The following is a 24,239-nucleotide window of genomic DNA, read 5'->3' on the forward strand; positions in this document are numbered from 1 at the left end:
GGAGGCAGTACTCTCAGGGTAGCCCCGTTGGGTTAATGGGGAGGGACAGGCCAGGGCAACTCAGCTGGAGACATTGACTGCCCCAGAAAGGAAAGTGGTTGGGTGGGGAGCTGAGGATCGGGGGGGGGGGGGGGGGGAGCGGAGGGCGACGGGGGAGTCACATGGTTTACTTTTTTATGTGGTTGTAACCTCAGTGTGGAAATGCTTACTGCTTATGTTTTGGCTTTTTCATATTACAGCCTAAGCATGTTTTTCATGCTGCTATATTATCTTCTTAATTGTAATTTTTAATGGTAACAAAATATTAAGTTAAAGGGTTATGATTGAATTAATTATTCTCCTATTATTAGTAGATATTTACATTGTTTCAATTTTTACCTTTATGCATAGGGCTTCAGCATGCATATTTGGATTTTTCCTTCCTTTCGATTATTTCCTTGGGGACAATCTAAAGATATCAGTACTGTCATGACTCCTTAATATGCTTTGCCAACTTATTTTCCAGAAGGGCTGTGTTAATTTGTGATGCCACCAATAGTCTGTGAATAGGCTCCTCCCACTTGCCGGCTTTGCTATCACCACGGTGCTTTTTCTAGATTGAATTCCTATAGATATTAAACAATGACTAGCAGATACCAAGTGTTCATTTTGTGTTAACACTGTGCTAAGCACGTTGCACGCATCATTTCACCCAACCGCCTCAGCAAGTCTGCCAATGGGGAGCAATTGTAATCCCCAAGTTAGAACTTGGAAACTGAGGCACAGAGAAATTGAGTCGTTTGCGCTAGGTCACGTGGTAATGAAATGGTGCACTTGGGGTTGGAAGTAAGGTAGGTTTTGCGGGGAGCTCTTACCATAGGTAATCACCCACTTGTACTGTTTTGCTGTTTAAATGTTCATTTTGGGGGTTTTTGGAGAGGTTGAGTATTTTCTCATAGGTTTGATACTTGTTACATTTCCTTGTTTAGTGATTTTTCCTTTTATGTCCTTTGTAGTTTTTTATTTGCTAAACTTGTCACACCCCATCCCCACCCCGATTTGGAGTGTCAGTGCATTACAGTGTAAACAGGATGCACTTCGGGTGGTGGGTTTGTGTCCTCAGGTTTTTGTTGGGTCAAGGTGGCAGTTAGCGCTGGTCTCACGTCTCGCTGGTAGTTGTGGGGTGTGCTGATCTCCCTGTAGCTGTGTCACTTGTACCGGGTTGCTGCGTGGGAAGCTGGCTCTTCCTCTTCAGAGGAAGAAAGAGATCTTTGGAGAATTGTCCTGGGAATATTCAGAAAACTCGGGATGTTTCTTCTGTCTTCTGTCACCTGATGAGATAGTGACAGGTTATACCAGTGTCTGTAAACTAGCGAAGGTGCTTTTGCTCCAGTGTCTTTGTAAGGTAGTTATTTCTTGTCTATGTCACACTGACCACTCTTCTTCAGGACTGTCACCTAGTTATGTCCTGCTGTGAACATGGTCTGAGACTTGGGAAGAAGGAGAAAGGCATCCTTCATTCCCCTTTGCTGAGTGTGTGTGTGTGTGTGTGTGTGTGTGGACATATCTGTCCCTCCTCCATCACATCCAACATGCTAGACAAATTCAATTCTCTCCCAGCAAATCCGAAGTCACCACCTTTAGATTATACTGACCTGAAAAATCAAACCATGAAATGAAACCTTTGTGAGCATTTGTTTGGAATGGGGGTAACAGAATTATTTACAGAGATTGCTTCCTTGTCTTTTTATTTCTTTCTTAAGCTCCTCTTTTGAGTCTTTGTCCTTTTTATTCAGTGTGAATATGAGTGAAGGTGGAGCTTGTTTTAATAACATCTCCCTGCCAAAGCATTCAAGTTTTAGGCTGGCAAAAATAGCATCTTAAGAGAAAAATTATGTTCAGGTATACAAAAAATCAAATGTGGTTCATAGCATTTTGCAATATAATATTTTCTGCATATTTTTTATTAGATTAAAAAATTACCAGCTAATATCAGCTGTGTTAAAGCATTTAGAGAATAGAATAAAACGATAAAGCGTGAAAGTCTTTTTCCACCTCATCCTCTCTTACTCAACAGTTTGGTATTTTGTCTTCCAGACTTCTGTCCATATAATTGCACAAATAATCACCCAATATCAGATATTATCTCAACCAAATTATACCTAGGTACATTGCATATGTAACTGCTCCTTCCTTCTCTCCCTCCTTCCTCCCCCCCCACTCTTTCTTTCTTTCTTTTCTTAAAATTATGTTGTATCTTTTTCCACAGTGGATGTACTGCTCTTTTTTAAAAAAGCTGTGATCATACTTAATGGAAAGCTTCATCTTAGTCTCTATTCTACATACCTGGATAGAGGCTCAGTTTTTTTGTGTGTAATTTTTTTTTTATAAAGACTAGATAGAGAAGAAGGTGAAGGACACCTATAAGGAGGCCAAGTATTTTTCAGCAAGTATTTGACAAAAGTCAATGTCCATTCATGATAAAAATTCTCAGATAGATAGGAATAGATGGGAACTTCCTAAACTTGATGGGGAACATCAACAAAAAACCTACAGCTAGCATTATACTTAACGGTGAAGTACTGAATACTTTCCCTCTAAGATCCAGAACAAGGCAAAGATGTCTACTCTCACTACTCTTAATCAACAAAATGCTGGGAGTTCTAGCCAGGGTGATAAGGCAAGAAAAAGAGATAAAAGGAATAAAGATAAAAAAAAAAAAAAGACATAAAACTGACCCTATTTGCGGATGACATCATTGTCTACATAGAAAGCCCAAGGAACCTACAGACACACTCACACACACATACACACACCCCTCCTAGAGCTGAGTTTCACAGTGTCACAGATAAACACACAAGATAAACATACAAACATTAATTGCATTCCCGTATATTAACAATGAACACCAAAAATACAGTTGCTCAAAAAAATACTTAGGAGTAACTCTAACAAATCATGTATAGAATTTGTGTGCTGAAAAATTATACAATGGTGATGAAAAAAATAAAATAAGATCTAAATAAATGGAGACACATACCATATTTTATACATTGGAAGACTTCACATGGTAAAGATGTCAATTCTTCTCAAATTGATATAGAGGCTTGATGCAATTCCTATCAAAATCTCAGCAAGATTTTTTGTAAATATACTCAGGATTATTCTAAATTTATATGGGAGGGCAAAGGAAGAAGAATAGCTAAATAATTTTGAAAAAGAAGAATTAAGTAGGTAGAATCAGTCTACCCAATTTCAAGATGAATTATATAGCTACAGTAATCAAGACTATTGCTCTGTGAAATTCCTTGTTTCAAAGATGAAAAGACAAGCCTTAGATTGGGAGAAAATATAAACTGCGTATATGACAAAGGACTAGTATGTAGAACATATAAAGAGCTCTCAAAAACTCAACGGTAAAAAACTAACAATCCAAAAAGGAATGGGCAAAGACACGAAGAGATATTTCATTAAAAGGGACATACAGATGTCCAATAAGCATACAAAAAGATGTGTAACATCACTAGCTGTTAAGGAAATATAAAACCACAATGAGATATTGCTACGCACCCATCAGACTATCTCAAATTAAACAAGTGATAGCACCAAATGCTTGTGAGGAAGTGGAGAAACGGTATCACTCATATATTTCTGGTGAGATTGTAAGGACTTTGGAAAACAGGTTGGCAGTTTCTTATAAAATTAAACATGCAACTGTCATATGACTGAGCGATTGTGCACTCCTAAGTATTTATTCCAGAGAAATGAAAATGTATGTTTGCAAAACTACCTGTACTTGAATGTTTATAGCAGCTTTATTCATAAGTCATAACTGGAAATAATGCAAGCGTCCTTCAGTAGGTGAATGATTAAACAGCCTGTGGTGCATTCGTATCATGGACTACTACTCAGCGATAAAAAGGAATGAGCTACTGATACACACAACGACCTGGATGAATCTCTAGAGAATTATTCTGCCTGAAAAAAAATCCAGTCTTAAAGATCACATACTATATGCTCCCATCTATATAACACTCTTGAAATGACAAACTTACAGAAATGGAGAACAGAAGAGTGGGTGCCAGCGACAAAGCGGGGGGGGGGGGGGGGGGGGCTGGGGAGGGAGGAGTGTGGGTGTGGCTCCGAAAGGGCACGTGAGGGGACTTGTGGGGGTGGAAATTTTGGTGACTTGACTGTGTCGGTGCAGTGGCCTGGTTGTGATAGTCATTACAGTTCTGTGAGATGTTACCATTGGCAGAAACTGGGTAAAGGGTACATGGGATCTCTTTGTATTATTTTTTGTACAATTTCTTACACCTGCAAGTGAATCTACCCTTATCTCATAACAGACCGTTTAAAATATATGTTGTTTCTTTTCCGCACCATGGAACTCCTGTACCCTTTTTAATCGCTGCTGTTGTATTTCATGGAATGTCTCGTGTTAGTCCGTATCCCATATACTTGGGTAGAGGGTTCTTTTGTTTGTCTTGTGTCATTTTTGTTGTTGTTGTAGAATTAGGTCAAGGAGAATATAGCTGAAAGCTAAGAAGGAGAAAAAATGTTTTTCTGCCTTTCTTTGAAACGAATTCCTTAAAAGTATTTTTGTGCCTTACGCTGAAAAGCGATTTCCTTTCCTGGGTTTTACTCTTGACTGACGGGGGGGCCTGGGGGTCAGAGGGGCTCACGCTATGGTTGAGTCTCGGAGCTGCTGTGACACCCTATCAATGGCCTTGAACTTTCCTGTATTTAATGACCCCAAATCCACCTTAGCAATGCCGTAAAATACTTTTATTACTGACTGCATTTGAGGTCGTTACCTATTTTTTTTCTCTTTTGGCTTCTTCCTCCTCCTCTGGCTGATAATAGGGACCCTGTTATCAACAGTTTTCAGTTACGTGGTATTTGCCACTGAAAGTTCCAGAGTTTTCAGGGTTAGGTATTTTGTGGCATAGGAAGCACCCGGAATCCACATCCATTGTCATGGTGATTTCTTTTAAACAGGAATTAAGCTTTCTAGGAAAACAGGGTGTATGGTGTTTTCATTTTATCAGATGGCCAACCATTCATTATCCAGAGAAGACAAGGAACCAAAATCCACAATTATTTTGTTTGAAACGTAAAGTCTAAGAAGATACATCCCCAGACAAGCCGCAGGAGGCGGAGGATCCTGACTTTGATTGGTGGCGGCCCTGCTCACCCAGCCCTGGCTATGGGCACAAGGAGGAGTGAGCATCCCTGCCCTGCCACAGTCCCAGGTGGCTGCCACAGATGATGGCTGCTTGATAAAAGTGACAAAGATGACAGCCAGCGGTCCGGTCCCAAAGCCTTTAAGCATTGCCAGCTCCTGGCCTGACAGCTTCCTGCCCACTGTCTTTTGGTCAGTGTCCCCTCTCTGGAGAGGACACTGGGATGGAGAGCAGGGGTCCCTTGACTGCCAAAGCCCCCCAACTCCTGGGACTCCATCCCTGGATAACACCTTGCAGAAGGGGCCCAAGGTGCTGTTGCTGCGGGGACAGCAACTCAAAACTCACAATTTTTCAAGTTTGGGTGAACAAGAGACAAAACAAGTCCTTGTGAAAATCAATCTCCGGGCTTTTCCAGCAGGGCTGCAGCCTTTTGCCCAAAAGGTAGTGCCTGGTCAGGCTCTTGGGGGCACGGCAGTGAGGAATAGCAGCAGGATTGGTCACTTTCATTTTCAGTCATCTGCGGCTTAAAGAGTTAAAACAACCTGTGTTCTCAGGTTGGTGAAACCACCAGTGCTTAGGTTTCATGTTAGTTCTATGTTAATTTTCATTGCTAAAGCAACTCGTATATCAGCTTTTGAAAGTTTCACATATGAATTACTGGGTTTCTGACAAATCTGGAGAGAGCCTACATATTATATATATCCCTTTCTTTTCCTAAACTTAGCTGTGGCTTTTTCTTTAATTTTCTAAAAAATTTAATTTTAAGGGTTCAAGGAAGGGTAACATGACAAAATAAACTCCATAGTGAAAAATTCATTGCTGTTTTTCTTCCCCCAGCCTGTCTTGCTGTGTTTTTCCCCTTTTGGTGGGAATGGCCAACAGGATCCCAGAGGGGTGGGTGCAGCTTGTGGAGGCTCCAAGGCTCGCCCTTGGCTCCATGACGCTGGCCCTGTCCTTGTTTGTCAACAGTGCTCTGGGCTCAGCAGGGTACAGACACCTCTCCCTGCTGGGTACATGGTCTGGTCTCTGGTGAGCACCAGGAGGCCACATCTGCTCCAGGCCTGCCAGTCGTCCTGAACTCACAGTGGTCATGGACCGTGAAGTTGAGTGCAGGACATTGAAATGACATTAAGAGGACAAGATTGCAGAATGTTTCACTTTGAGCTGTATCATCATCATCATCATCATCTTGCAGTTAATAAAAGCTTCTCCAGCGCCAAACACGTTGCTAAGTTCTTCCCATACATCATCTCATTCTCAACCTTGACCCCTGGAAGACCAGCTGAAACACCACAGTTTCTGATTCAGTAGGTCTGGGTTAGGGCCTGACAATTTGCGTTTCTCACAAGTTCCCAAGGGAGGCTGACATTGCTGGCCCTCATCTTTGAGATCCAAGTTAATCTGTCTAAACCCCATGAAGTAGGTAGCATTATCCCCACTTCACAATGAGGAAACAGTGGGTGCAAAGGTCAGGGGACTTGACCACAAAGCTCTTGGCTACTGGCCACCAGTGTCTCTTAGCTCAGGGCAGTTAGCTTATCAGCGAAAGCAGCAAGTGCTAAGAAGGCCCCAGGCAGACACCAGGGCAGAGGCCTCGGGAGCCATGGAGGGTGTGCTGGGGTTTGAGAGTCAGGCTGTGAGGGTCAGTAAGATCTAGGGGGATGCCCGTGGAAGAGCGCCCTGGCGGGGTGTGGGTATAGCATGGGGTCCCAGTGGTTATCAGGAGAGAGCAGTGCTACAAGTAGAGCGGGAAAGAGTTAAAGAAATCTGTTCTGTGGATCACTTTCTCCCTGCCCACCCAGCCTAGCTGCTAGCACGCTGGGGCTCTGTTTGTGTGAGATTCTGCCCACGCCTTGGCAACATCCTTGTGAGATTTTCTCCACGCCGGGGCTCTGTTTGAGCAGCGTTCTGCCCATTCTGTGCCTTCTCCGCTCCCTTCATGCTCCTTTTCCATATTTTCTATAAAAAGGGGGAAGGAATAGTAAAAAAAAAAAAAATGCAGAAGAAAAACAAATAATGAAATTCCTTTTTGAGTTTATTTTGTGATGTTGTAATTCTTTCGGCCCTTGCAATATAAAAAGAAAGTAAAGAGAGAGCTGCACGTAAGTGCCGCCCGCAAAGGGAGGGAAGCCTCACGGTAACACCCAGGGCTTTCTGATTTGTCGCCGACACGTGGATTCCGATCTGACGCTGCGAGGATCCGAGCGGAAGCTTGGCAGCAGGCGGGGTGCGAAGCAGGTTGCAGGCGGGTGGCCCCCTGGCCAAATCCCACTGACATGTTTTGTTTGGCTTGAATAGTATTTGAAAAATATTCAAATTAGTTTAAAATGTGGGAGTCTCATAATAAAACCCCTGGTTTCCAGCTTTCCTTATGGAATCGGGAGTGCTATCGTCGGGGCAGTGGATGTTTGGCTGTAAAAGGGTCTGGCTCCCGGCGTCGGCCCCTCCAGCACGGGCTGGGGGCCCTGCAGTGTGCTGCTGGCCCTGGTTTAGAAAGCTCTGGACTCAGACTTAGAGCTGGGTGACTTTGGGGCCACACTTACCGGACTGTTCCTCTTCATTTGCCTCTAGCAGCTGTGTGTGTGAGAGAACACATCTTAAACATGAAACACAGTGCACGGTACACGGTAAAGAACTGATTCCCAACAACACAGGGACCCTTGGTCAAGTGGGCATTCGGGAAGAAGCACGTAGTGGCAATCTGTAGACATGTAAGGGAATTTCCCGCCTGCGTTCTAAGATAGTGTAAACCATTCCTTTCTTTTTTTAAAAAAAAATTTATAATGTGTTTTAAAATGTGTTTTTAAAAATTATTATTATTATTTTACAAGATCCATGCAGTCTGCGTGGTGCTTTATAGGGCGTATCCGGCTACAGCTGGCGCACTTCTGGGTGTTTTATGGCAAATTATTCTCAGATTACCCTCTAATGCAGGAAGGTCTGCCTGTTGTCTGAGCTCCCCGGGTCATACAGAAACCCCTTAGACTTGATACAAAACAGCTGCCTCACTCAGCTGTTCCAAAAAAGGAGCATTTTGAGGCCCAAAGCAGCAGGAAAAAGGTTTTTGGAGCTGGTGCAGATTTCGAAAAATGTTGAATTACTCTTTCCTTGCCATTAAAATGTGATTTAATTTTGTTACTAACAAATTGTGTAAATCTAAAAAGAAGTACTCGGAATGGAGTTTAAGTGCGTTCTGGCAATACTTACAGTATGTCCTGGGGGGGTGCTCCCCAGGGAGGGCAGCACAGAACTCCTGCTGACCTCCACGTCCCTGGGCCTCAGCCTGGCTGGGCTGGGGTCAGGGGTCAACCCTCAGGCCTCCCTCCCCTCTCTCCTCTGGGACCCTGCTGAGCCCAGCAACAAAGGGGTCAATTGTCTGAGGCCTCCCTTTGTTTAAGGGGCTCCCTGGGCCTCTCTGAGTGCCCAAGTGTATCCATGCACATCTGTATGAGTGTGTATATGTGTACATGTGTGCACATGTTGTAGTACATGCACATCCATGCACATGTGAGTATTGTGCAAGCACATGCGTGTATGTGCATGCACATGTAAATAAGCACGTGCACACACATGCACTCTCATAGTGCATGTGTGCGTGTGCATGCACTTGTCTCAGCGTGGATGAGTGTATGTGAGTGGGTGCCTGCATGCGTGCTTAAAGCATTTCTGAGTTGCTGTGCATCTTAGCAGAGTGAGGGGTCTCAGAGAGGCCTGAGCAGCTGATGGGGGTCCCTAAGGCCAAGAGAGTGAGTTACTCTGGCTCATCTCTCAGCAGATCACACAGTTGCCTTATCTGGTATTTGCTGTGGTGCAGAAACCCCAGAGACGTTTCCACCTCCCCTGCTTTCTCTGTAGGCCTGAGGAAGAACAGGCTTATATAAGGATGCTCCTTACACAGCTCACCTGCCAATATTGCCTCACTGGCCTGTTCCAACCTGGGGTTTCAAAGTTCTGCACAAAAGTTCTGCACAAACTTTTTCATATGGTTCCAGCCCTTTTGCAGGGTTTCCTAATAGGATCCAGTACATTCGGCCCCGTTTCTACAATGACTGAAATACCCTGTTCCTGTCCACCCCTTAAGTTGGTTTTCACAAAGTTCGGGGTCTTGCATCTGTCCTGATCATCTTGTTCCCTCCAACAGCCTGTTCACGCAGAGGCCTGCAGGGAGCCGTAGCTTGCCTGGCCTTCTGTGCGAGCCAGCCCTGTCCCCTGGCATTTCCATGATTCACACCTCTTCCGTAACAAGGGTGTCCTTTTAAGAATGACAGTAAAATGTATTTGATTCAGAAGCCAGGAAAAGACTAATAAAAACTCTCCATTGAAATTCACCTTTGTGAAAGATCCATCTTCTGGGGCCTCCTTTACCCATCACAGCTGCCAGGGAGCCACTTTTTCAGGTTTTTTGTTTGTGTGTTGTTGTTCTTGTCACTCCCACCCCATTTTCCCTCCTTACTCCATCAAGGGCTTATCTTTCAGTTGAAAAAGCCACCAATTAAACTGTGCTCCAAAGCTTATCAAAATATTCAGTCAGTAAAATTATCTCATAATTAGCCTAACTCTACAGCAGAACTTTTTAATCCTGGGAAATGTCAAGCGACCCGGCATGTGAAATCCGTAATTGCTCATCCTGACCTCTGGCTGCAGTTGCTGCTTTTCTTTCTTTCCCCAAGTAATTTCCTCCTTGTTCTTTAAATTCTTGATTATCCCTGAGGCATCTTCCTCTTCCATTTGCTTAAGTTTCAAAAGAAAATGTTCTCCTAGTTTAGTTGAGATAGATAATTGGATAAATTCAGGTGAGTGTGATATGAAATCAACTTGATTTTATCTCTTTCATGCCTTCACTATTCTTTTTGTGAACTTGGGCCTTCTTCCCTCTGATTCCTGATGGTTCGCCGTGGTTGGTCCTGGACTCCGGACGCCTGCCGTGGTGGCACACGGCTGCGTCATGCTAGAGTCCAGCTATTTGAACGGTGTCTGGGGGACTCTGCAGTGTGCTGAGCTGCAGAGCGGCGTTGGGCTTTCCTATTTCAACTGTTCTGCTTCTCACAGCTCTCCCTCCCTCTGGCTCTTGCCCACTCCTGCCACCCTCCCACTGCCTGGGGACCCTCGTGTCACCTTGCAACCACCTGTGACAGCACCATGAAAGTCACCTCCCCACCCCCAGCCCCACTGGGGCCAACATCAAGGGAACCACAGATGATGTTTGGGGACCTTAAGGTGCAACTTTGTCAGACTTTCCACACATGGATGATATTATCGATGACACTTAGCTTCTTAACTGTTGTGAGCCTCTTAAACTAGTCACGCCGTATAGTTGGGCGCACATGGGTGAAGGAGACTTACATAGGCGTGTTTGACACCAACCATTGCTTGTTACATGATGAAATATTTTCAAAGTTATCAAAACTAATGTAGAAATTAAGTTTTGGAATGTATCAACATTGTCCTAAATGGGATATTTCCTATCTATAGGGCTAGTCGTGGTCCGTATTATTTATAGAGTTTTTCCTGTCAGGCAGTAGGAACACACATACATACACCTACACAGATACAAATACACAAATATAGAAAAATTGCTTCATCCTTACATTAATCCTGTGAGAAAATAATTCTTTTGCCCATTTTACAGTTGGGAAAATTGAGGCCCTGAGCATTTCAGTACCTTGCTGGTGCAGCTGAACTTGGCTGCATGCATCATACGGTGTACAGCCGAGGCCCACACCGTGTGATTTGACCCCCACTTATGCCTGAGAGGGTTTCCTGACAACCCTGCAGAGAAAAGAGGAAATCACGGTTTCATCTCAACCTCCACTTGTTGCTGTGCCCAGCAATCACGTGCACGACCTCTCGGTGTCACACGTGAACGTCAGGCTCTATTTCTTTGCTGTCCTCAGAGCTGAGGCTGGCTGGCCTTGAGCTTACGGGATCCATATGAAGGCTGTGCTGATCCCCGCAGGGAGACTCTGGCACAGGTGGCCTGTCCACCTGGTGCTCCTGGGGAAGGGGGAGAGAGGGCACTGGCTCCCAGGACCCTGCACGCCCATGTTGTCCCAATGCCAGCCTTGGAATCAGCCCCACACTGCAATCCCATCCTTTCACGGCTGTGTCTCAAGAACTAAACGAGCCCTGTTTTGGACTCTTTCCTGATAAGGGACACCTTCTGCCTAATCCACAGTGAAATATTTTATGTTTCTTTAAGACCGTTTCAAAATACGATTATCCTTTAAGAGCTAAGTTGAAACTAAAGATCTGTCATTAAAATGTGTTATTTATGATGCAGTAGCGGTAGGGCATTTTAGGAAATGTTTAAAAAGCAATTGACCATATTAAGTTAATTTTCTTATGAATTCACCATATTCTTGATATTATTTAATTCGTTTCTCTCTCTTTTTAATTACAGCTTGGGTTGACGATAGCCATTCGCTATAGCCACAGGTAAAACTTTACATTTTTTTTTCTTTGAAGAAATATCCTTACCAGTGTATAGCTCTGGGTTTGCTTGAGTCTCAGATTTTGGACTTAATTTTAGTGGCTGCTTTACCATGATGTCACTGTCCTAGATGGAATTGTTCTAGCTGCTTCATTGGCCAGAGTATATCAACATTTGGAGAAATAAAGTCTTTGAATAAAAGTGATGGCAGAGAACATATTTCTTTTAAAACAAAAAAAGTGGAATGCTCTGGGGCAGGGACACAGAAGTGACTTCTGGGTCATGTTTTCACTTTCCAAGAGTGAGAACCACCAACAGGAATATCCTGTGTCCCTGCCAGTTGGAGAAACCCGGGCAAGGGCTGGGTTGTGAGGTCCTTGTCCTGATCCATGTGGGGCCTCTCTCTCCTGTCTTGGTACCTCTGATAATGATGAAAAGGCCCATTTTTGTCTTGATGATTTCTGCCTTTGACTCAATGGCATCATGTTTATGAACAATGTTTGTTTTTTGTGCTAGTATCAGCCTTTTCCACTTTGCATGCGTAACCATGCATTGAGATGTTAAATTAATTAAAGTAGGATCCAGTGCCAAGGAAGGGTGGTAAGCAGGGTCCCTCGTTCTTATGCAAACTGTGCTCATGGCATCCCCAACATGCCACCCTCTGGACATAGGCTTGGGGCTCAGGGACATCTGGGTCAGCTTTCGACAAACAATCCAGAGTTACCTGATTTCAAAACAAGTTGGCCTCCGAAAAATGCTTGTAACAGGTGTATGTGTGGTTTCAGTTTAAGTGTGAATTGTGCAATCATGGGCAATCCCTGAGACCCAGAAAGCTGCAGGGAGCAGGAAGAGGGCAGGCGTGGATTTGAGCTCCTGGGAATGAGCACGTAGGAAGGAAGGTGTTCGTGTGGGATGTTCCTGGAGACCTGGGGAGGAAAGCTGCTCAAGAGAAGCTCATGATTGTGCAGGGGAAAAGAAATGTCTTTTCCTAGCCCATCCCTAGGTTCATGGCTGAGGCTTCATAGAAAAGACAGATCAACAAGAGAAAAGCATGCACATTTATTTCATGTAAGTTTTACATAGTACTGGAGCCTTCCTATGAAGACCCAAAAGAAACAGAGAAAGCTGTGTGTTTTTTATGCTAGTTTGATGGAGAAGTGGATGGTTGTGGAGAAGTGTGATTGGACAAAGTGGGTATGAGCTAATGCTAATAAACTGGCGGGGGTGCTTAAAAACAAGGTCTATTTGTTCAGATTCTTCTCTGTGACCCTGTGTCTTCAGAGATGGGGATGTTCCTTTCCCCTGGGTATAAGGAGAGCATCTCTCGAATGAGGGTTTTGTGGCCTGCATCAGGGGAGGAGGGTGAGGGGAAGATAACAGTGACCTTTGTGCTTCTGCTGTTTTTCTCAAATGCCAAGGTGCCATGTTTTAGGTGCCATCTATTGCTTGTATGTTTCCGAGTCCTATGTGTGCACGAGGCGTGCTCACGACAGAAGCGTGGTGCCCTGCAGAGGCAGGCTCTGCCCTTGCAAGCCCAGCGAGGCCACTGCAGCTGGTAAGGCACACAGCCATGGCCTACCTAGGAAGCGTCGAATGCACCCTGAGCCCTAGACCCTCAGGCCAACTGGGTGTGTTGTGTGGTGGGGGGATATGCTCTCTCAGGAACTTGCAAGAGCCTCCTTTTCCAGAATATTCTAATTGTGGACTGCTCCAAAATGAGGTACGGGTGTGTGTGTGTTGTGGGGGGGGGGTGTGTGCAGAGAGAGAGAGAGAGACTCTAACATTTCCTTGCCTTTCCTTTGGTTGTGTTTTCCTCTCAGTCATGTATGAGTCCTGCATGTCAGGGAAGGCAGCAGCCTGTTTATGCGTGAGCTAAAGGTGCCCCTTCCGTAAGAAAGCTAAGATCTTGCTCTAGTTTAGGGAACAAGCGTGCTTTTTCCAAAAATGGCGAGGGTTACTTTCTTGTGGCTCTGTGGAGAGCTTTAACTTGTGCAGAAACTCGGAGTCTGCATGTGGATTGAGAATAAAGCTTTCTTTTTAATACTCTATCAGGCCGAGGGCCTTTTGCCCAACCATCAACCTTGTCGAATCAGGTAAAGAGGCAGAGTGGGGAAGACCTGATGCTAGCTGGGGCCCTTGTCCCCTGTTCTTGTCCTGGCCTGGGCCTGTGTTTGTAGAGAAGATTCTGGCTCCCTGCCAGAGGCCACAGGGACTGTCGCCAACACCACACTTGGTTGTTAGAGACTCCTCTCTGGGCTGAACATGATCTTCATTTGGAAAGCAAAGATGTTTCTTTACCCTGGCCTGGGCAGTGACTTAGATATGGTTCCGCATGAGGTTGGGGGCTCTGGGTGAGTTCTGGAAGGAAGCAGTCTGCCTGGATTGCAATTCACTTTTCCCTTTGGTTCCTCTTTCCCCAGAGCAGCCTGGCCTTGCTGAACAAACGTGGTTACAAGACAGTGGTTATGAGGCTGGATAGGAAGATGGGCGCAGCCCTACAGGAGCTAAGGGTGGGTTCCACTGTGATGAAGGGAAAGATGTGGGCACCTGTCAGGGCTCTGTGGGCATTTCCATGCTCAGCCGTAGGGCCCTGGCACCTCTTCAGAGTTACAGCTTGGGAAGATGGAGAGAATTCTCACCTCAGAATCCTCAGACTTGTCCGTGGTGTGGGCTTCAGCCTCTCTGGGCCAAGACATTTCATGCTTTGTGGAGAAACCAGTGGGATGATGGACAATGGCTGTCAAGGGGTCAGTCACATGCTTTGTGTCTTCAGCTCTGCATCTTAGCAGCTGAGTGGTTTGGGACAAGTCACTTGTTGCTCTAGGCTTAGGCTCTGCACCTGCTGGAAAATCTGTCTTGGGCAAATTCCCTAACTTTACCCTCTCTCACTGCTTATCTAAAATACCTATCATAAGGGTTGTTGTGAAGAATACACATCATAGGCAGAAAGCCCCAAACCTGCACCAGGCACGGAGAAGGCTGGCAGTAAAGGTGCTATGACTTTGAAAGCACTGGCCACCATATTGGTGGGTGTTAGCTGCTTCTGGAAAGAGACCAGGGCAGGCCCCAGAATCCATCCACACCAAGTCTCAGCTCTACAAAGAAGGAAGTGGGGGCTGTTGACAAAAGTGTGTTTTAGAGAGTTTGGAGCTTTGGAGTGGCTCATTCTGTAGCCACATTTGTGGAGCCTGCTGCAGTTCCTATGGTTGCCCAGTGTGCCTAAGCTACCATCTGTCACGCACATGTGTCCTGTGGGTCAGGGGTATGCAAAAGGCAGTGCATGTGGCTCGTCTCTGCTTCACAGAGTCTGGAGCCTCCTCTGGGAGGCTGGAGGGCTGGGCATTTGGAGGCTCATTCACACATGCGGCTGGCGGGAGATGCTGGCTCTGAGGGGCCTCTGCTCCTGTCCACGTGGGCCCTTTGGTTTCCTCTCAGTATGGTGGTTGCCTTCTCAGAGTGAGTGTGGCGGAAAGAGAGGACCAGGTGGGAGTTGCTTCCTTTCTGCGCCCCATTCTGGGAAGTCATATAGCATCACATCCACCTTGTCCCATTGGTTGGAGCAGTCACAACCCCACACCCATGCTCGAGGGAGGGAGCAGAGACCCCAGCTCTCAGCATGAGGAGGGTCATGTGGTCACGAGAGCGTGTGGAATGGGCTCTCTGGGACACACAGTCAGTCGGAGTCTTCATTTGGAGCCCTTGTGAAAAGACATGTAGGACACTGTTCTTGCTACAAGGCACTTACTGGCCGGGGGTGCACAATAGGCCTGTGTGAGGAAGGCGGAAGGACACAAATCCCACCCTCTGTGCTCTGACCAGGGGACATCCTGGCAAATGTGGCTTCCCCCTGTGCTGCATTTCCAGGGACATTTGCTTTCAGCCTGTCAAATCCCCCGTTCTGGCTCTGAGGTGTTCGGGGCACAGCAGGGAGTCATGAATATTCACGTAAGTGCAGCCACAAACAAACACATGTCTAAATAAGTGGGAGAAGTGACAACTAAAAGTGATGAGATTGAAAAGGAGGAAAGTGAAGACATCTGCTGAGACTTCCTTGCAATTCCAAGGTGCTTCACCATCTACCTGGGGGTTGGTGAAGCGGCAGTGAGTGGTGGCCCAGTGACACTAGTTTTCACAAGAGTCTGCCAGGACTGGCTGGGGTCACCTGCACAGGAGTCTGAAGACTTTAGGAGCAGAGGAAATGATAAGGAAGTGATTGTAGTGACTCAGAAACAATGTGAGGACTTTTTGGGCTTGACTGGGCCTCTCACAAAATGTAAATTTCTGGTTCAGACAAGCCTCCATGGGGGAGAGTTACTAAGCAGCGTTTGACCTGTTCGTGGACCTGCATCTTCAATATGTGGAAACAGAGGGCATTATCAAAGGGTTGTGTTTTCCAAAAATTATTTCTGAAATACAAGGATTTATAATTTAAAAATTCCAGGAAGTATAGCAACATTTGTCAATTGGTGGTGGAAAGAAACCCACATTCTGGGATACCCCCATTTGTCAGGAATTGATGGCACTTAGTAAGGCGTCTCTGGAGAGCCATTTGTAGGGTGGGCCTGCACCACTTGCTGCTCCTTCCCCGTGTTCTTTGTGATCTCTTTGGCATGAGTGGGCACAGGAGGAATTGGCCTCTTCTCTTAGAAGCCTGCAAGTCACTGTCCTGCCTTGTGTTGGCTCTTCTGCCTCTCCTTATGCCTGGTCCTGGCACCTACCTTTTCCAGGAGGAGAAAGATGAAGGATGTGGGTTTCTGGTTGAGTCCTCTTTTTAAAAATCCTATTAGCTTGTTTGGACTAGCTGAAACTTCTATCCTTTTTGTTACTTTTTTTTTTTTTTTTTTTGTAAAATATGCTTAACATAGAATTGGCCAGTTGTCTCAGTCTGTTTGTGCTGTTATAACAAAATACCATAAACTGGATAACTTATAAAGTTAGAAATTTACTTTCTCACAGTTCTGGAGGCTGGGAAGTCCAAGATCAAGGCACTGGCAGGTTCGGTGTCTCATGAGGGCTGCGGTCTGCTTCCATGGTGCGCCTTGTTGCTGCATCCTCTGGGGGAGGAGCGCTGTGTCCTCACTTGGTGGAAGGAAGAAGGACAGGCCAGCTGGACACTTTGTGAAGCCTAAATAAAGGCTCAATGCCATTCACGAGGGAGGAGCCCTCATGGCCTAATTACCTCATTAGGTCCCACCTCTTAATATTGTCACATTGGCCATGAAGTTTCCACACTTGAATTTTGGAGAAGACACATTCATACCAAAGCACCATTTTAACCATCTTTAAGTGTGAAATTCAGTGGCATTAAATACATCCACATTATTGGGCAATTGACACCACTCTCCATCTCCAGAACTATTCCATCATCCCAAACTGTAACTCTATATCCATTAAACAATAACTTCCCTTTCCCCTCCCCCACTCTCCTCAGCCCCTGAATATGTCATAGAATTTACCAGAATTTCCTTCCTTTCCAAGGCTGAATAATGTTCCATTGTATGTATACACTACATTTTGTTTATCCATTCATCTGTCGATGGACATGGATGCTTGGGTTGCTTCTGCCTTTTGGCTATTGTGAATAATGCTGCCATGAACTTGGGTGTACAGATATCTCTTTGGCATCCTGCTTTCAGTTCTTTTGGTATATGTCCAGTAGTGGAGTTCCATATGGTAATTCTGAGTTTAATTTTTTTGAGGAATGGCCTTACTGTTTCCCTGTTGATTACTTTTGAAAATGGGGTTGTACGTTACGCTTACACAGCTCTGAGTCATTTCCAAGGCTCAGGGTTGCTATTAAGCAGTGGTTCCCATTTCCCTTGTCACGTTTACCCAGAACCCAGATGCCAGGATTGAGGGCTACCTGGGTCCTCCCTGTGTGGGTAGAGATACTTTCAGGCATAAGATTTGAGACTTTAGGTTTTTATCACCAGGTCTGTTTCCAAACTTCTAACAAGAGGGCCAGGGCCAAGAGAGACGTTGGAGGGAAACTCAGCCGACTCCTGTAGCAGATGGGGGTGGGGATGTGGGGGAACGTGGTTCCAAAATATCAATGTTGGGGGGGATGGGTTCACTCTTGAATGCATTTGGGGGTCTTAAAGGAGATGAGTGTGGGGAGGAGGGAAAGAAGTCACTAAAATCCTCCAACTTTGGCCAGCAGGCAGTGCTTCTCAGCCTGCCGCAGACTGGGGGGTGGGGGTGGGGGTGGGGGTAGAGAGCCACCCAGAACCACAGGGGGCCCTTGTGTGGCAACAGAGGGCTTGAGGCCTGAAGGAGGCCTGATTTTGTTCTGATGCCTGTGCAGGGGTGCTTCAGCTATCACACCTCCCTTGTGCAAATGAACAGTGTTGAGGGTTAAGAACAACACCCCCCCCCACCGCATGTGAGCACGCGCACTCTAACACACACGGACACATTCCCACCCGACCACTTCCACTTCTGCCCTAGACACCTCTAACTCCTGCTAGACCAGTTATTCCAGCTCTGTCTGTGCGGTATAGGAGTGCCTGTGTGTGCACGTGTGCGTGTTTGCGTGCGTGCGTGTGCATGCGTGTTTGTGTGTGTGGAGTGTGGGTAGGGGGCTGAGAGGTGGGGAAGTGGAGAAAGACCTCGTCATGTTCTGACAGTGTGGACATCCCGAGCAAGGAGGGTGTCTGCTGTGACAGCGAGTGCATTTGACAACAGGTCCTGCCCAAGTTTCGTTTATTATCATGGCGTTTTAATTTACCTTTGTAAAGTCAAGTCATTTTCTCAGAGTGGAAAATTGCCTCTTGATGTTCATTCTCCACTGTTTGGCTTGAGGTTTTCGGGTGGAATCCACACGGTGGTGACAGCTGGGTAACCCCCAGAAGTGCCCTTTGCAGATAACAGCTCTCGGGGCCCCACCACCCACACAGGGGGGAAATTGTTCCCCACTGTGTGGGTGTTTTGTTTTTTTTCTTTTTCTACCAGATTGAGAGAGAGTTCAGATGTTCTTTCTACCCAACCCAGTGCAGCGGCCTGAAGAAACCCCTCCCTCCTGGTGGGTACCCCTAGGCAAAGATGAAAGAGGAAACGGGACCAGAGGTGAGCATCTCACCTTTGGCCCTCACTTCTCTGATACCAGAGAGACCACGTGAACCAACGGCGTGGAATTTTTGTCTGTGCCACTTATGCCTGTATTTCTAAGAAAAGCTCATGAAAGCAGAGGACGAGTGCAGAGAACCAGCATCCCCCCCCCCAGTAGAATGATTTTGCTTTGCTTTTTTGTTGGTTATATCTTTCTTTAATAAATGAGGAGGAAACCAAATTTTCCATTTGGTTCTGTGATAGTTAAATGGAGGTCCACAGAGGTGTGACTTTTAGTCAAAGCGTAAAGGTGGTTCTTTCCTACAACTGATTTCTTTCTATTAGTTTCTCACCAAAGAAAGGCCAAATTTGGTGTCTTCTTTAGGCCTGTGCTCAGCCTAATATTGAGGTTATAGGTACCAACCTCCTAAAAGGCCTTGGCATCCCCCGAGGGCTGGCAGGGGAGGGGAGAGCTGGAAGCCTGCATGGGATCAGACCGAGAGAAATGGGCACGTTGCTATGCAGTGTGACCGTCCCTGACCTGCACCGCCCGGGCCTGCCCTGACAGCGAAGACACAGACCCGGTGATTTAACAGTCACTCTGAGACTGTGTTTGTGGTTTTGTTTTGAACAAGCCCAGATGGCCTAGCAAGAAGTGAAGGGGTCGTGTACTTTTATGTTCTGATTTAGATTAGAAGCGGAGTTTGAAGTTCATAGATGAATCAGAATGCTCATTGAATGGACAGGCGGCATCAATGAACAAATGAAATTGTCATCTTGAAATACAAAAGGGAGGAAAAGACCAGAAACAGGGCCATCGGGCCTATGGGATTTTGATTTCAAGTGTTGGCAAATGCCTAGCGATTCCCATTTGGAGCTGGTTTGATCTTGTGGAGACAGCTGGGGGAGACTGTTGTTCTCCAAATTTTGTAAAAATAAACAAAAATGCCTTTCTGCCCTTTTTTCCTCTTCCAGGGCATAGTTGTTTCTGTCACTGGGGTGCTCTGGTCGAATGTTCCATCTGTCTCTTTTTCAAACTTCACAGTGAGGCTCTAACCAGATTTATACACAGGGTTGCCAAGAAATTATTCAACTCCAATGGTAGAATCTTAAAAAGCAAAGCCATCTTTTGGACAGGTGTGTTTTTGATAGCCTTGACACAAAATATTGCCCCCAAAGGACAGACTGTGACCATTGACAGGGTGTCCAAGTTACGTGCTTTTACTTAGTGGATGCTCGAGCACTGAGAGCTGTGTTATCTGCGTCTCGTGGCAGAGCTGGCCACGGGTCTGTGGATGTGCCGGGCGAGGGGTGGATGCTCTTCAGGGTCCAGAGGTGTAAGGAAGTAGATGGATGTGTCTTCTTATGCCTCTCCTATTCCCCTTTAATCCCCTCTCTCCTATCAGGATGGTGGCCTTGTCCTTTGGGGACCTTCTGGTCTGGCCATGTGGCCATTCCCCAGTCACACCTGCTCGTGGCACGTCTGTTGCCACACCCACAGGATGGTCTCCAGGAAGTCTTCTGCCTGCCAAGAAGGGCTCTTTCTTAAACACAGATCAGATCATGCTCCTCCCACTCATAAACCTCTATGGGCTTCCTCCTGCAGAGAGCGGATTCTTGACCCTCAGTGTGGGATTCAGAACCCATTCCCAACCCCTACCTCCTCTACCCCCTGATCTTGCTATTAAATATTTCCCTTAAAGAATTTATTTCTCTCCTCTCTTTGGGACCAGTGAACTCACCCTCCAACACCTCCTTTACAAAGGTGTCTCAAGGAACCATGCTCCTTTCTGATGTTGGGGCTCAGGGTTGCTTCCCAGGTCAGACCCCAGCTCTGTGTCTTCTCCTTTCTCTCTGTCTCGGGCAGCGGGTGGGAAAGGCAGACTGCATCCCGGTCCCCTCCATGTGCCCTTCCATGTCAGCACACGTCCTCAGAGCCAAGGCCGTTTGATAAAGCCATAGGATGTCTGAGGATTTGGGAGGAACTGGCTAGTCTTTCTTTTATATCTCCCTGAAAAATGACTCCTCACTTACTTTAAAAAGACTAAGGCACCCAAATCAAATCGATCTAGAAATTCAACACAACTCAAATGAAAATCCCAATAGTTTTTTGTGTAGAAATTGGCAAGCTAATTCACAAGTTCCTATGTAAAGGCAAAATACCTGGACTGGCCAAAGCAATCTTGGAAAGGAACACAGTTGAAAGACTTGTAGTGTCTCATTTCAAGACTCACTACGAAGCTAAGTAATCAGGACAGTGTAGTATTGGTGAAAGGACAGACATATATGTCGATGGGACATAAGAAAGAGTTTAGAAGTAGACCCACATGTGAATGATCAATTGATTTTCAACAAAGGTGCCAAGATGATTCAATGGAGAAAATAATATTTTAAATAAATGGTACTGGAACAATTGGACAGCCATGTAACAAAACCACCCAAATCCTTAGCATATACCTTGCAGAATGCACAACGAAGAACAAAGATGGATCATGTACCTACATGTAAAACTTAAAACTGGACAACTTCTGGAAGAAAACAGAGGAGAATATCTTTGTGACCTTGGGCTAGGCAAAGCTTTCTTCAGACACAGAAAGTATGAACTATAAAAGGAAAAGTTGGTAAAAATGGATTTTATCAAAATTAAGAACATCTGCTCTTTGAAAAACACAGCTAAGAAATGAAAAAAGCCACAAACTGGGAGAAAATATTTGCAAAACACAAATCTGATAAAGGAATTGTATCCAGAATATACGTAGAACTCTTACCATCCTGTAACAAGAGAATGAAACGACTCAATTTAATAAATGGGCAAAAATATTTGAATTGATACTTCATCAATAAGATAGATATTAGGTCATTAAATATTAAATGTCTGATTTCAAATCAACAGTGTAGTTTATTATATCTCAAACAAGAAGCAGTATAATTAATCAAAATATGTGCCTAAACTATTGACACAGTTTTGTGGTATTTTTAATGATATGTTTATGCCAGCAGCAAAGAAGCCTGGAGAGCAAATGGTGATGAAATTGCCAAAGGCATTTTCCACAGCTTGTTGAGAATTGAGTATTTTTTCTTGCAAGAAGTGGTCCAAAGCCTGGAAGAAGTGGTAGTCAGTTGGTGCAAGGTCTGGTGAATACAGTGAATGACAGAATTTCCAAGTTCAGCTTCTATGGTTTGAGCAGTGTTGTTTTTTGTGATGTGATCTTGCAAGAGGATTGCCCTGTTGACCAATATCAGCTGCTTAATTGCAAGCATCGTCATCATTTCATCCAAGTGGTTGCAGTAGACATCTGCTGTAATCAGTTGACCAGGTTTCATGGAGCTGTAATGGACCGCCAAATACATCGTTAGCTTTTTTTTGATCAGTATTTGGTTTTGGACTGTGTTTCAGTACTTCATCTTTATACAACCATTGTGCCAAACGCTTTGCATTTGTGAAAAAGAATCCATTTTCCATCACACTTAACAATATGGTGTAGAAATGATTCGCCTTTATGTTGTGACAGCAAAGAAAGGCAAACTTCGAGACGATTTCTCTTCTGATGCTTGTTTAATTCACGTGGAACCCATCTATCCAGCTTCTTTACCTTGCCCATTTGTTTCAAATGGTCCAATATTTTTGGAATAGTAACATCAAACCTTGCTGCTAATTCACACTTAGGTTGAGACGGATTCGCTTCCACTACAGCTTTCAGCTCATCATTACCCACCTTGGTCTCAGGTCACCCACACGGCTCATTTTCAAGATTAAAATCACCAGAATGGAACTTCTCAAACCATTGGCGTACTGTGTGTTCATTAGCCACATCCTTCCCAAACACTTTGTTGATATTTCAAGCTGTCTGCACTGCATTGGTTCCACGACAGAACTCATATTAAAAAATAACATGAATTTTTGACTTATCCATGGTTTCACAAAAATTACTCTTAAAAATTTGAAGGATAATGACAAGCCAAACTGTGCATTTGAAAGAATGAGGATGGACCTTCACAATAAAACAAACAAACAAAAAAAACAACAAAGTGAAATGTCAGACATATGAACTGTCAAACTTAGTACTTAAGGAAATTGGACATCCCATAGCAAATAAGAACATGAAGACATGCTCAATATCATCAGTTACTAAGGAAATGCAAATTAAGACTAGAATGATACACCATTACACATATATTACAATGGCTTAAAAAAAACCCCCAACATCATCAAACTGCCCCCCCCCCAAGAAAAGTAAACCAAAAAAAAACCCTAAAAAACAACCCTGACAATATGAAGTGCTGATGAGGATGAGGAGGAACTACAAGTGATGCTTTGCTGGTGGGAGCAAAATAGTGCGGTCACTTTGGAAAAACATTTTGGTAGTTTCTCATAATGTTAAACATACATTTACCCTACGACTCAGGTACGTACACAAGAGAAATGAAAACATTCATCTACACCTAGACTTGTGGGTACATGTTCTTAGCACCTTTATTCATAATGGCCCCAAACTGAAAACAGTCCCAAATCTCCTTCCACTGGGAAGTGGATAAACAGGCCATGCCACGCTCATATGGGGAAACACTACTCAGCAATAAAAAGGCGTCATGCTGGGTGGAAGGAGGCAGATTCAAAAGAGCACATACCTACCCTGTGACTCCACTTGTAGAACGTTCTGGAAAAGGGCAAGCTGTAGGGAAGAAAACAGATTAGTGGGTGCCTGGGGTGGGTGGAGGGGCTGACTAGAAGGTGGCATGAGGGATTTTTGGGGGGTGAGAGACATATTTTAAATCTTCATTGCCGTGGTGACACTGTTATGTGTTTTCCCAAACTCATAGAACTGTGACACTGAAAAAGGGTGAATTTTACTGTAATTAACTTGTACCTCAGTGAACTTGAATTAAAGAGGGGGAATTCCCAGGCTGCTGTGTGGTGAGACCGCCTTGTGTGAGCCATGCTGATGGTTCTGCTTTCCAGGTGCTCCCGAGTCTTATCTGAGGGGATTCTTCTCATGGAATCACGCTGTGTTTTACATGTCCAGGCTGAGGCCTCGAGTTCGTGTTGAGCTCACTTTACCAATTTCGATGAAGGCAAATTGTGGGGTGTGTCAGGGCACTCTGTTTAGCTTGCTGGTCTTTCTCCACATAAACACAGGTGCACTCGGGTCTTTTGTCAGTCTTGGACGCTCCAGAGGGGGTGGTGCTTGAGTGAGGCCCTCCCACTGGGGCAGTGCAGCCTGTGGCCATCGGATTTGACCCTGTCCTTCACCCACAAGGCTGCTGGACCAGAGGTGCTGCCAGAGCTGCTCTCTAGTCCTTGGTTTCCAGAGCTCTCAAGGGCACTGGGATGACATCCCTCCGTGAAGTAAGTGCAGGTGCCGGAGGTCACGTTCCAAGAGGCGCTGCTTATCTCAACCATCTGGAAAACTCATCGGCCTGCTGGCTTCTGCCGGAGATCCAGGGAATGGGGTGCAGCTGTTTGCAGATCTCACCACTGAGAAAGCAGCTCCCTGTTCTGTCCTGGCTGCTGAGGCGAACATTGCTGGTGTCACTCCAGTTCCCACTTGGTTGATTGCCGCTGCGCTGGGCAGAGGGCAGGGCAGAGAAACAGCAAG

General features: G+C 45.3%; 1 protein-coding gene across 1 annotated transcript in view; it reads left to right on the forward strand.

The window, feature by feature from the left end:
• ACOXL (acyl-CoA oxidase like) overlaps window positions 1-24,239 on the forward strand; it is a 251,723-nt gene that overhangs the window by 26,089 nt on the left and 201,395 nt on the right. The window contains 1 exon segment of the mRNA XM_069494822.1: window positions 11,566-11,600. Within this exon segment, the coding sequence (XP_069350923.1) occupies window positions 11,566-11,600 (35 nt within the window).

Source organism: Eulemur rufifrons, chromosome 19, assembly GCF_041146395.1.
Source record: "Eulemur rufifrons isolate Redbay chromosome 19, OSU_ERuf_1, whole genome shotgun sequence".
NCBI classification, from domain to species: domain Eukaryota; kingdom Metazoa; phylum Chordata; class Mammalia; order Primates; family Lemuridae; genus Eulemur; species Eulemur rufifrons.